This window comes from Calonectris borealis, chromosome 20, assembly GCF_964195595.1.
Source record: "Calonectris borealis chromosome 20, bCalBor7.hap1.2, whole genome shotgun sequence".
Classification (NCBI taxonomy): Eukaryota; Metazoa; Chordata; class Aves; order Procellariiformes; family Procellariidae; genus Calonectris; species Calonectris borealis.
The window spans coordinates 191,707-205,520 of NC_134331.1; the positions used below are offsets into that span (position 1 = coordinate 191,707).

At 38.8% G+C, this 13,814-nt stretch overlaps 1 protein-coding gene across 3 annotated transcripts in view; it reads left to right on the plus strand.

Annotated features, from left to right (window-relative positions):
- CCDC57 (coiled-coil domain containing 57) overlaps positions 1-13,814 on the plus strand; it is a 44,845-nt gene that overhangs the window by 18,849 nt on the left and 12,182 nt on the right. For all 3 annotated transcript variants that reach the window (XM_075169166.1, XM_075169167.1, XM_075169164.1), the window contains 4 exons: positions 1,544-1,730; positions 4,586-4,686; positions 8,480-8,708; positions 9,395-9,531. In XM_075169166.1, the coding sequence (XP_075025267.1) occupies positions 1,544-1,730; positions 4,586-4,686; positions 8,480-8,708; positions 9,395-9,531 (654 nt within the window). The remainder of the gene's footprint in view (positions 1-1,543; positions 1,731-4,585; positions 4,687-8,479; positions 8,709-9,394; positions 9,532-13,814) is intronic.

Here is a 13,814-nt window from a genome sequence, read left to right on the forward strand (position 1 = left end):
CCTGCTCCAACAGGTCTGTTGTCCGAAAAGTGGATTCGTGCCCGGCGTGCAAGTAACCAATTCCACACGCTCAGGAGAGATATTGTTTTATTCAGGCCTGGGTGCTCGGTGGACTTGCCACAAATCAAGCACACATGGTCTAATCACCTTTCTGTTTATATCCATGCTTCTCATACATATTTTAAATTTCTCTTTTACATATTCATTACATTTCCGAGAACTAATTATAATATTACATTATCTTAAACACATGTGCACTAAAGCCCTTAGGGTCTCCTTGAGGGTCTTGGGTGGTCTCTGGTGGTCGGCAGGGTAGTGAACTCTTCATGAACTTATTTCTTCTTTACCTTATAGGGTCGCAATTTGTCCCTGAGCCATGCTTGGACCACGTTTGTTTATAGTTTCCAAGGTTATTCTTCACTAGAGCCTAACAAAGCTTCCAGGATACACAATTTAGACTAGTTACAATTCTACACACCTGCAAACACAACACCTGCTAGTTATCTAACTTCTAAGCAACAAGTCTTCATTGTTTAGAATTACAGAAGCGAACAGTAAAATTACAGAAGCAAGCAGTATGGAATAGTAGATACTGTACCTACTACATCAGGTCCATGTCTTTCCTGTCCCTAGCTTTCCAAACTAAATCTCTAAGATAATCCTTAAGGCTTTGTGCAGCCCATGAAGAAAACACCAAGCAATTCCCCTTCAAAAATTTAAGAAATAGAATGATTCTGGGATGCATTACTCTATAAGCAAGCTGCTTGTATTTTAATAATATAAATTAGGTTTTTTACAGTAGTTAAAGCAGCTTTGGTAACCTGGGTTTTGTCAGCCTCTTCAGTGCTGGAAGTCTGTAAGAATGACATTTGTTCATCGGTTCATACTTCCAAGTATAATTCCAGAAGTCAGGCTTCAAGGCTTTTGTAAAGGCAGAGCTTCATTCATTATCTGACAAATGTTCCTTTTACATTGTTTGCTGTTAGCTTATCTGTAACTAATGTGCAAAAGGAAGACATTGCTACTTGTTTTAGAATTGAAGTGGTTAGAGGTTATCTAGATGTTGTCCATTGTCCAGGTTGTCTAGATGTAATCCATATACTCCTTCCCCTTTTCCAGTTTAGCAAAGGATGTCCAGCCTCTTTATGTTCTTGTGAACAAATGATCTCCAATGACATTTTGAAGGATTTGGCAGGTTAGAAAGGGGACTGCTGTTGAGACAGTAAGTTTTTTAAGGAGATGGGTTACCCATGCATGGAAGAGACAGACATAGCACACATCAAATAGTGTTGACAGAGCCACCTCTATGGCCATCCTCCTCCCCATCTGTGCCTCCTCCCCCATCTCAGGTTCTCATCATAGCACTTTTTTCCCTGGCAAATCCCCAGAATAACTAGATCTGTTTCTTTTCTTCCTATGGTTCTTTTCTCCCAAGCCTGTTCATAGATTGAAAATATTAGGATCTCTGTGTGTGGCTTTGAGGAGAGAATATGTGTTGCTCATTAATGAAGGGTTGTTATTGTGCTGTACTTCTGTTTTACAGATATTTCAGTATGATGATAAAAGTTCTCTGAGCAAAGATATTCCTACCTTGGAAATAAAAAAGCTGCAGGAGCAGAATGCCAACCTTCGGGCTGCTATTGCACAAATGAGGAAAGAAATGGAGTGTCTTGATGAGCAGATGTTGTCCTCTCTTCCTCTGACAGAAAACAGACAGCTTGCAGAGCAAGGTGACAACTCTTGCCACAGAACTCTAAATTCAGTTAAAGAAGTGTAGCGGTCATGGTCACAACATATGAGGTCTACCCAATCCACGGGTGTGTAAAGATTGTGACCGTGGGGTTCTCAGGATTCCACAACACACAAGGACACAGAGGTCTGAGATTCTGAGAATTTCTTTATTACAAATTGCTACAAAACTATTATTATTAGTAAAAACAAATACACACACACACTCTGTAAGTCACTACAAAATTACCACTAGGAAAGCAAATGTATATATACATTGCAAATGTAAAGGAAATATACATATATTACAAGTTATTACAGAATTCCAATTAGTGAAGTAAGTATATAGAATCATAGAATCGCAGAATGGTTTGGGTTGGAAGGGACCTTTAAAGGTCACCTAGTCCAACCCCCCTGCCATGGACAGGGACATCTCCAACTAGATCAGATTGCTCAAAGCCCTGTCCAGCCTGACCTTGAACACTTCCAATGACATGGCAGGCACAACTTCCCTGAGCAACCTGTTGCAGTGTCTCACCATCCTCATCGTAAAAAATTTCTTCATAGGAGAGGTATTCTAGCCCTCTGATTGTTTTCATGGGCCCCCGCTTTAACAGACCCATGTCTTTCTTACACACCTTTGCCTGTGCACGTGCCTATAAATATATTAGGTGAGGTGTTAGTGGTGTGACATTAACCAAACCGCTCCCAGAAGTGGGACTAATCGACAATGGAAGAAAAAGTCTCACTTCAAAGATGATCCACATCACTGAGTCTGGAGTCAGCCAGGCGTCCCCAGTGAGGGTCCGGTCTGTCCAGGAGATCACATGCAGGGAAGCTTTTGCAGAGGCGGTCTTGCAGAGAGGCTCATTTTGGGTAGGTAGTGAGTTACTTTTTATACCTTTTTGGTGTAGATATGTAAGTGGGCATAGGGCATCAGTTCCAGGTATAGTTGTGGCCGACTTCTATTTTCCTAGAAGGTCCGTTCATTATCACACTTTCTTTGTCCTGCACTCATCAAGCTTTCTTTGTCCTGCCTACTACGGCAGAGTGATAAGGAGATACCCTTCTTTGTTAGTAAGTTTACTGGGTGACCTTTGTGGTGGCTCCATCAGGAAGCTAAAAATTTAAAAACATCTCAGTATTAAAAATATATAATACTTCCAAGTGCATCTCTTTACCAGATATTGTCACACATTAGTTGGGTGATTTTTTAGCATCTCTTAAGAACATTTCAGTATATCATGTCTTACTCTTTCATTTTTACTTTTTTTCATTATCCTTCATAAGAAAGTCAAAGCTGATAACCTTTAAAAAAAAAAAACTGCAGAAGGTTTATCCATTACAACTAGATACATTTGGTAGTAAATTTCTGAAAATTTGTTAAGTTTGGTTTTGATTGCCTCTCATGCAGGCCTGTTTAGAAACAACTGGATTTTTTCTTCATAGATATTCTTTTGAATATTTATGTGACTTTTGGAAGTCTGGATAAAAGAGGAAAGGAAGTCAACTGTAACTTGGTAATGGAATAATCAGCTCTGATTTGTTTTGGTTTTTAAAAAAAATAGGCAAGGTATAACTTTTTCAAGGACATCTTTTACTTCTGTGGAATAAGTAGCCCTGCGTTTAGCACCTTTTACCAGTTTTATAAGTGCAGGTATATAGCTGCTTTATACATTCCTGTGCCTCATCTATATAAACATTTAATTTCTAATTGCTTCAAACTATTCCAGAGCCACCATGCATTGTTTTCTGTATTTCAGAAAAAATAAGATGGGTTTGATGAAAAGTATTTTGTTGTACCAACTGTTTTGCTGTCGTTATGCTTCTCTGCTTTAATTTTGCAATGAGACTGGGTTTGTGTGTTATCAGTTTGCAGAATTAGTTTTAAATTTTCATTTGTACAGTAGCGTGAAATCATGAGCTAATTAAGTGTGCAGGCATTTTTAATAAATATAAGCATATTCTAGCTTTGTTAGTAATGAGACATTAATAACCAGTTACAGCAAAACCTCTCTTAATTTTAAATAAAAAACCAAATTCAAGCATAGGTTTTTGTCACAGGCAGCTAAAGTTAGTCCACTGGTTTTTGAAGATGTTATAATCCATTACGTAAGATTTACTGCTGCTAGAGTTTAGCAGTGTCCAATAGAAGCAATAATCTTTGTCAGCTGATAAATGTAGGTTTTCAGAAATGTTTTATCTGTTTTCTTTATGGCTGAAATACTTTATTCAACTAAAATAATCTTTCTTATATCCCTTTTAAAAATGTGTGGAGATTATATTCAATCACTAAAAGAGATGATAGTGTTAAATCTGAAACTTTTAAGACAATGGGAGAGTAACTTGGAAGGGGCACTTCTGGTTTCCGGAAAGTCATCTGTTCTTTCCCCTGACTTGTCCATACACATCAATATGTTCAGACTCGCATTTTTACTGGAACTAAAAGAAGAATTTTTCAGGATTAACTTCCATTTATTGGTCATTTTTTTCAACTGTGATTGAAACAAGCTACTGTGTCTTAATTATTCTTGTTATACTTAGTATTGCCAGTTTCCCAAGAATGATTAAATAATGCAGTACTGGAAGAAATAAAAACTTCTCTGTGCTCCTTACCCATGAATTGACCTTTCTGATGTGTCATCTCTAGTCACTTCTGTATTTTGTAGCTGACAGATGTTTGCGTATTGTGAGACTGTACTATTTTTTATATTTCTTCAGCTCTGTTTACAGTATATCTCCTGAAGTGGTATACATGTATATTAATGAGACAAAGTTCTGAAGAAGCTGTTGCCATGAAAGCCTAAACTCTGTGTACATACATATACATTCATATTATATTCCTTTTCTCTTTTAGGTTCATTGTGCACAAACAAAATTTCAGCTGGAACCACTTTGAGCAATATCAAAGTCAGCTCAACTAACTTGGGTTGTATAGTAAACCCAGACACAGAAAAGGTATGAAGAGGGTTTAAACTACCTAAAATACCTGTATGCACGTGTGTGTGTAATTAAATACATAGCATATTATTTTTATTTGAATAAATATTAAAAACTGAAGCAATATATGCTTATGTGGTCAGTTAGTAATGAATGTAAGTTAGATGAGAGCCAGCAATGATTTTTTCAGCCAAACTTATTCTTTCTAGGGAATAAATTTTGACTAGACATTCCCTAGCACAAGTCACTCCTGATCTTTCAAGCTCTTCTTGTTATTTTTTTTTCACTTGCAAATTCTTAAACTACTGTGTATCACCTCTCGAGTTTTCCATTGCAAATCCATATTTCAGCCTTTCTTTAAAATACCAAAACCTTTCAACATGCCTTGTAATAAGGTGAATAGAGACAAAACTGTAGACACCGTGTCACTGCTGGACTCTGACGAGAAGGTCCTGTGAAGCCTTGGTTGGAGATAGGTAGGCAAGTGGATTGTGTGCTCGATTAGGGGGTGGGTGGCTGTTCCTGGGAGAGCCCGGTACCGCGCCTCGCGGGGCTCGCTTCCGCCAGGCCCGCACTAGGGGGTGGCGCGGTTGCCCCGGCGGGGCCAGTGGCGACGGGCGCCTGCTTGCCAGCCCCCGGGCCCCGCCGGCAGAACGTTTGGCTGCGGTGGGCTCTCGTGCATGCAGGCAGGCCGCTGGGGAATGGCTCAGTATGACCAGGAGAAATGGCATTGGTTTGGACCTCTCAACATCCTCGAAGGAAAAACCCATTGGCTCTGGGAGCGTTTTTACTCAGTTCTAGTGCTTACAAAGGTCATTCCCATTCTGTTATTTTAAAGGGTAGGAACAATATCAGCATTAAAGTGTGACAGAGGCATCTCTCGAAAAAATAATAAAGGAATTGAAAACTGGGACAAATATCTAATACTATGTAAGGAGTAAGTCACTATATGTTCTCCCCATCCTGTCTCCCAGTGATTTCATGGTGTAGTAAATGGAATTGGAAGTGAGATAGGTTAAAATAAAATTGAAAAGTAAGAGTTTCTAATTTTCAAGTCATCTGTAAAATCTACCAGCATCTGCTTCATGCTTTAATCTTACTATTAAGACTCACAAGTAACTATCTAAGTTCAAGAAAATGGAAATAATAGCTAAGTAATAAATAAGTATGAGAGGTGCTGGTTACGTTAAAAGCTTAGAGCTTTAAGAACTGAAACAATATCAATGTTTAAATAAAACTTCGGAGCCTTGGGACCTTGTGTGAAAACATGCACAACCCACCAGGTGCAGATCATGTTTAATCTTAGTTGTATCTTTTTGCTGAATATAGAAGGAGATTTGTTTGTTCCTGCTGTCAAACTATATTTAGGAAATCATTGTGTGCCAGTATTGACCACACAGATTTTATTTTTTCTCTTTGGCCACTTCCAGAATTAATTGAAAACTGAATTTTATACCAACTATTCTTTTCTGTTGCAGGAAATGTTTACAAACTACTGTCCAAGATGCATTCTCATTTTCTTTGCATTTCTTTAAGTGGGGATAGAGCCTTAAAAAAAAAGTAGAGAGTGGCTTTGCGGTGGAGACAGTAAGATAGGAACTGAACATTCTGTATGCCGGAGATTAATCCTTTGCTTCATGATGCTAAACTATAATTGAATGCTCAGGACTGGATATGAGAACAAGAACATTTTTCAGGCAGCGATGTGCATCTTCAGTGTGAAATGCTGAATTACTTGTGCTTTATATATATAGGCACGTAGTAAATAGCAGATGTGCAGGCCAAAACATGAAGTGAACAAAATGCTGGAATTGTAGTTAAGGCTGTCTTCACTGATGTTGAACTATCATTTCCTGTCTCTTTCTGCTGTCTGCTTTATTTTTTCTTCCTTAGTGCATAACAAGCCTTCTTAGGCATAGATTGGCAGCTGGAAACAGTCCTGAGAATATCTTGCAAACAAAACTTCATTAGAATTCCTTACTGGATTTTAGAAGTGCTAATCGTTTTAACATTCTTCTATACTGTCTCTGTGCTTCTTACATTTATTAATTGTATGCTAAGGATGTACTTAAGGCCATAATGAATTACAGGCAAAAATATTTCTACCTCAGGGAGTTTAGAATCTGTTGAGCAATAATGGTAACTAAACATGGGGTGCAGATGTGAAGTCAATACAGAGAGCCATGGTGATAGTTTTCTTTTTTTTCATTTAATGTAACAGAGGTTCTGGGACCATAATCTCAAAATAATAGACTCCAGAGCTAAAATGTAGCTAAAGAAAAAGAGGAAAATTTATTGTGGAAACTAGCAAAATAGGCATGTAGACTTTTGTGTGTATGTATATTTTTCTTCTTTTCTCTTTGTATCAGCTCTGAGGAGAGTTTTTCCTCCCATCTTTTTTTAGTATCCGTGTTTTCTCTTTTCTGTATTGTAGAGTTTTACTCTGGACATGGGTCTAAAAGTAAAAAGATTTCTGAGTTCCGCTCCTAACTCTACAGCTTACAATCTGTCATCTAAAAAAAAATATTCTGTGTAATGCTGTTGAATGTTTTTATGAAAAGTTCAGGAAAAACAGAAGTTTAAGCAAATGGTATTCCTGTCCCAGCCATGTAATGGGCTTTTGCCTCTTGGTACAGTGAAGGTGGTACATAGTGTGACAACCAGTGGTACTGTAATTGGTCATTTGCTTTGACCTCTTTATGTTAAGCCTCAGTGTGTTAATTTCACTGTTCATATGATGAGGGTAGAATGTAATAATTTGTGGCTGCTTATATTAATTGCTTTGATATAAATTGCTATATGTGTGCCAAAGTGGTGTTCCTTTTTTCTTTTGCTTTGGTGTCTTTCTTCTTATTTTTAGATTCTAGTTCTGCACTAATTTCTCCACCTTTCTGCCCCGTAGTGTTTGTGGACCTGTATGCTTTCCGTGTATGTTCTCAAGGGCCTCCTCTTTTATGGTAAAACTATCCAAAGAAATTAGAGAATGGGAGTTGCACGACACAGTAAAGCAATTGTGGTTGGTTTTTTTGTCAGTATGGATAACGCCTTCAATGTGTACTCCTTGAATCGCAGTGTTCAAGGTGATTTAGTGTAGTACACTTCTAGTTTATATATAGAAGAGTAAACATATAGATGAGCAAGAGTTTTGTAAAACAATTTTAATGTATGTGACATATTTAGATACTTGTGGCAATATGTAGTATTTAAAAAGTGAATGATGAGTATTTAAATGGATATTGAAAAGTCTCCTCTGTAGTAAGGGGGCTGAAAGAGGACAGTATATACCTCTTGAAAAACAAGAATGTGATCTTTTGGGTAAATTCTTTACCATAATGTACATGTGCAAGTGGACTCAATTAGGTTTGCAGAGACAAAACCAGCTGTAGAATCTTTACTTTTCACTCTGCAGCCTTTCTCTTTAAAACAGTGTTTTAAGTCATATGTGTGTATGCGATGATTACACAAAGAAGGGTTTGTGGTAGCTTGCTATCTGCTGTACAGTGGTCTTTTCCACATTTTATCTTAAAATTAACTGCTCTCTAGTTTACAGTTATACAGTGTTTATCCTATGTGTATTAATATACATTTACAGTTAACAATATTCATGGGAACGTTCCAGGCTGTAATAGTGGTTTGCTCCACAGTTTAATTTGCCCTATATTGCTAACAAAGTCTTGAAAGTGGACCCTCAAAAATGAGCTGTAGACTTCAACTTTACAGTTTTTCTTCAACTGGCTTCTAATGCCTGTTTTCTAAACACACAGACCACACTTTCAAAATATTCATTATAAGCACTATCGCTTTTTTTCAGGGGCCATACCCCAAAGTTCTTGAAGAAGAGATGGGAGATCTTGGACAACAGTTACCTGACATAGGTCCTGGTGTTGGTCTTCAGTATGGTGTCAGCTGCACTCTACAAGGAATGCAAAATAAACTGAAGGAAGCAGCAAGAAAAATCTCAATTCTGAACGAAGAGAAGCAGCAGCTGATTGAAATGGGAAACAGACTCAGGGCAGAACTCGGAATGGTATTAAAGGAAGGTAAATTTATTCTACAGAAAAGCGCTAGCTTATATATTTAGAATAAAATCAGTTTTTATTCTGGGATTAACTGGGAATCAGTTCATCCTTTGAGCTGGAGAGAGCTAGGCTTTAATATGAAAACAAAGTGCTGGACCTGACTAATTCTTGATCTGCATAGTTTGTGTGAGACTGCGGTGCTAATTGTTGCAAGTAAGATTATCCTGTGATAGGAGGTGCTAACATAGAACAATGAGAGTCTGTAGGCAGTAACTTTTTGTTGATTAACACCTTAGATGAAGGACTTCCTGGTGCTTAGATGTCAGTGCGGGAACGGGAAGTTGAACTAAGACTTCTTTTAAGAGCAGAAGAGAGGTAGTTTATCTCTTGGAATAAAAACTAATGCTTTATGAAAGTGGAAGAGAAAGCAGAATAAGCTTACCACAGAGTAAACATGAATCAAGAGTATATATAATGTAAGAAGATTTCACTGTGGACATTTAAGTTCCATGCAACAGTTGCTCTGGCAATGAAGCAAAGGAAAAAAACACGAGGCCCGTTCCCACATAGCGTTGAATCTGTCTGCAATGAGAAGGCCTGTGTTTTGTGGTTCATTTATATCCACTATAAACACTTGCTGGGAATGTAATATTGGTGACGAAATAACAACAGAGAATGCCTTCCTCAGTATTTTCTCTCCTTTGTAGGACTTTGGCATCCTGTTAGCTCTAAGCGCTGCACAGTTTGTATTGCCTCTGGTAGTCTTTTTCCAAGAGAACTTGTCAAAAGAATACAGTGTCAGCTATCAGCTTTAAAGCATCTACAGCACAGGCTTACAACACAGGTAATGATATGCTCTCTGAAATCTAGTGATAATGAGCAGTTAAGCCAGTTCTAATTCCATGAATATAACTTTCTTTAAAATTCTGCATTTAAATGTCTTACTGACTTAGTTCAAATCTTCCTTTGGTACCTTGGAAGATTTCATAGAATCGTAGAATATCCTGGAACCCATGAGGATCTTTGAGTCCTGACTCCACATAGGGCAACCTAGAAGTTAAACCGTGTATCTAAGAGCATTGTCCAAACGCTTCCTGAACATCAACAGGCTTGGGGCCATGACCACTCCCTGGAGAGCTTGTTCCAGAGCTTGACCACCCTCTCAGGGAAGAACTTCTTCCTAATATCCAATCTGAACTTCCCCCTGATGCAGCTTTAAGCCATTCCCTTGCATCCTATCACCGGACACCAGAAAGAAGAGATCAGTACCTCCCTCTGTTCCCCCTCGTGAGGAAGTTGTAGACAGCAATGAGGCCATCCCTCAGTCTCCTCTTTTCTAAACTGAACAAGCCAAGAATCCTCAGCCACTCCTCATAAGTCTTGCCCTCTAGTCCTTTCACCATCTTTGTTGCCCTCCTTTGGACACATTCTAATATATCTATATCATTCTCATATTGTGGACCCCAAAACTGCACACAGTACTCGAGGTGAGGCCACACCAATGCTTAGTATGGTGGGACAATCACTTCTTTCGACTGGTTAGCTATACCATGCCTAATGCACCCCAGGATACAGCTGGCCCTTTTGGCTGCCAGGGCGCATTGTTGACTCATTGAGCTTACCATCAACCAAAACGCCCACATCTCTTTCTGCAGGGCTGCACTCCAGCCTCTTGTCCCCCAATCTATATGGGCATCCAGGATTACACTGTCCCAGGTGCAGGATCCAGCATTTGTTCTTGTTAAATTTCATATGGTTGGTGATCATCAAGTGCTCCAGTCTATCAAGATCTCTCTGTAAGGTCTCTCTACCCTCAAGGAAATCAACAAAACCTACTAATTTAGTGTCATCGGCAAACTTGCTTAGTGTGCACTCAACTCCTGTGTCCAGGTCATTGATAAAAACATTGAAGAGAACTGGCCCTAAAATTGAGCCCTGGGGAACACCACTAGTGACTGGCCAGATGTTACCCCATTTACTTAAACGGTTATGTTTGGGACTTCAGAATTAACTTTTTTAAGCATGATTTTCATCCAAGGAATTTCAGAAACATTTGTGCTAATGCAGCATAAATACAATCCTGAATTACAAGTATGAGTTTCATAAAGCTTAGTTTTAAATAAGTAAGATAGGCCATTTGAAAGATTTGCAGTATGTTCTAAGATAAACTTGAAAATGATTAATCAGTAAGCATATTTCCAAATATCCACAGTGGTAGGATTTTAAAGCACCTATGTCCAAATTATAATAGCACATTTTCCATATATGAAAGCACGAGATATAATTAACCTGTCTCTTATCTTTTGTAATTAAAATACAACTTTTAATAGCTAAATTGCAGCTTTCATCAGAGAGACAAATGGATAAATCCTGGCTCCCATAATAGTTAGTGGCAGACCTCCCAGTGACTTTGATAGTCAGGATTTCACTATGTACTTTACTTAATTGATCAGCAGATTTGTTCCTGTGAGGATTGAGTCAGAGCAGCTGATTGTCTTTGTAGTTTTGAGGGCAGTAAACAATGTTCTTTCAGAAAGGGTGAGGTTGTTGCTCCGAGGTATAAAACTCCAGTAGAATTATTAACCAAGTTCAGTTGGGGAAATACTTCCTCTGCGAACCTCTCCGGGCAGCTTGTTCCAGTGTTTGACCACCCTCCCAGTAAAGCAGGTTGGGGTTTGGGGTTTCTTTTCCCCCTTACGCTTAAATGGAATGTCCTGTACTTCACTTTCTGCCCGTTGCCTCTTGCTCTTCCACTGTATACCACAGAGAAGAGTCTGGCTCAGTCATCTTTACCTCCTCCCACCATCCCCATCAGGTGCTTATACATGTTGAAAAGATCACTCCTGACCTATCTCTTCTGGAGGCTAAACAAGGCCAGCTTCCCCAGCCTCTCCTCATATGTCAGATGCTCCAGTTCGTTTATCATCTTTGTGGCTGTTTGCTGGACTTGCTCCAGTATGTCCATGTCTTTCTTGTACTGGGGAGCCCAAAAGTGGACACAATACTCTAAATGTGGTTGCACCAGTGCTTGGTAGAGGGAAGGAATCACCTCCGTTGACTTGCTGGCAGTGCTTTTCCTGATGCAACCCAGGATGCTGTTGGCCGAAGGCCTCAAGAACGCATTCCTGCCTCATGTTCAACTTGTAGTCCACCAGGTTTCCTGTTTCTTTCCTGCTGAGCTGCTTTTCAAGCAGTCAGCCTCCAGCCTATGAGATTGAAACTGCAATCTCCTCTGCCTTTGGGGAAAAATGAACGGAATTAAAGCTAATCTCCTCTGAGGGATTCTGTTTATTTTTAATTCTCTCTTTGTGCATTCTTATTTCTCTTAACTGAAATCAAGAACAAATTGAGAGACTTTTTGTGGATTGCTAAGGTTCATCCAGGAATATGTAGCTGATTGAAGTTTAATGTTTCTCTTTTTACATACTAAGATCTCTGTGATAATATGAAACTACACAGGAGATAATCCTAGCATGTTGTCAGTCTGCACTAAGAAATCACAACTGTCAGTAATTTACTTGAAAATTTTACCATCTGAACACATTCTAAAAATGTCTTAAACGTTTTTACATCTAGACACATTCTAAAAAGATAAGATGGAATAACCATGTATTTGTTTTGAGCATGCCATCCTGTGTTTTTTTGAGCCTGAGGTTATCACCAATTTCTTCAGACGTTATCTGGTTGGCCTAGGTGTATTACAAAGTATATGAACTGTCTGGCCAGATAGTTTGAATGACAAAGGTGAGTTTCTTAAAAGAGCCAGTGGAAGTAAATTCTAATGAATATTTGATTTTTCTTACAGTTAGGAATGGTGTTAAAGAAAAAAAAAACTGTATTAACCTCTGTAGTTGCTTAGCCTAAGTGCTGCAAATTAGGTAAATGAAGGTTAAGTGACTCAGCTGGTAATAATTTAACCAGTTGTATATCTGGGGAGGATGTGCTTTCAATTTGCAATTTAGTTCTGCCGAAAATAGATTTCCCCTGCCCCCCCACCCGTGAAGTAAAACAGCACTGCAGATTAGCCATGTAATTATACCCATGAGGGATGTTAGCTGGACTAATTACAAAAACTTCTGAGTCAGTAGATTTAAGAAAATAGTGTAAAAAGTTGAAGTGCAAAGATCATCCAGAATTAAATTTGACAACAAGTGTTGACAGGGTCAAGTTCAGTGTTCTGCTATCAAGTCTTTAGGCAGACAGTTACTCAGCTTCTGCACAGGATTGCTATTCTCTTGGGTAAAGAATAGTAGTAAAAATGGGTAGTACTTGTTTAGAGGGCTCAAATGTTTGAATATGAGGAAAAGGCTCTCCAAGCATCCAAAGTATGCAGCAGTATTTCAGCCTGGAAAGACGTATATTTGGGGAAGAAAATGGGTGCACATGTTTCTTGGCTAAGGTGAATCTATCAGATTGAATCTATGGCAACATTTTGGAATATGTTCTAAGGGAACCTGGCAGGGAAGAACTCTGTGTTTGGACGGCCTATCACTGGTGCTTGAATTTCTCTTAGCTTCTTCCTAGAAGAAGATATCCAACAGGAGGGGCACTCATATTTGATAGAGAAAGGTTGCCTGAAGTGCAAAAGGCTATGCTGTTGGAGTCAATTGGAACCAAATTTGAACAGATTGCTTGAGTGAGAATAAGCCCCTGTTCTTCTTTACTGCCCATTAGTCAATGAAGAAGTTTTAAAGGTTGCAGTGTGAGCAAATATTGTAAACCATCCATCAGACAGTGATAAACTGAGAATGCCATCTGGTGTACCTTTACAGAGCTAATGGAGACTTATTCTTCCTTAGATATAGCAGATAGTCTAAGATAACAGAAATTGAGAACTGTTACAGGTCAGTCAGGTAAGTGCAATGTGAGCTGGAGAATCTGGTGTATTTTACGAAATTTATCTAATGAAGTTCTTTTGACATCAAAAGTACTAGTGAGGGCATCAAAAATACTAGTTAGGATGTACCATAGTGAAAGCCATCTGGGTTCTGAGACTGGGAAGGCTCAAATTATTCGAGTTCTGTGAGAACAGGTCTGGGAATATAGCACTGTTTTGCAACTCTTCATTGACAATCTGAGGACCTGATCAAGAACTGTCACAGCAGCACTGTCACAAGAATTATTAGC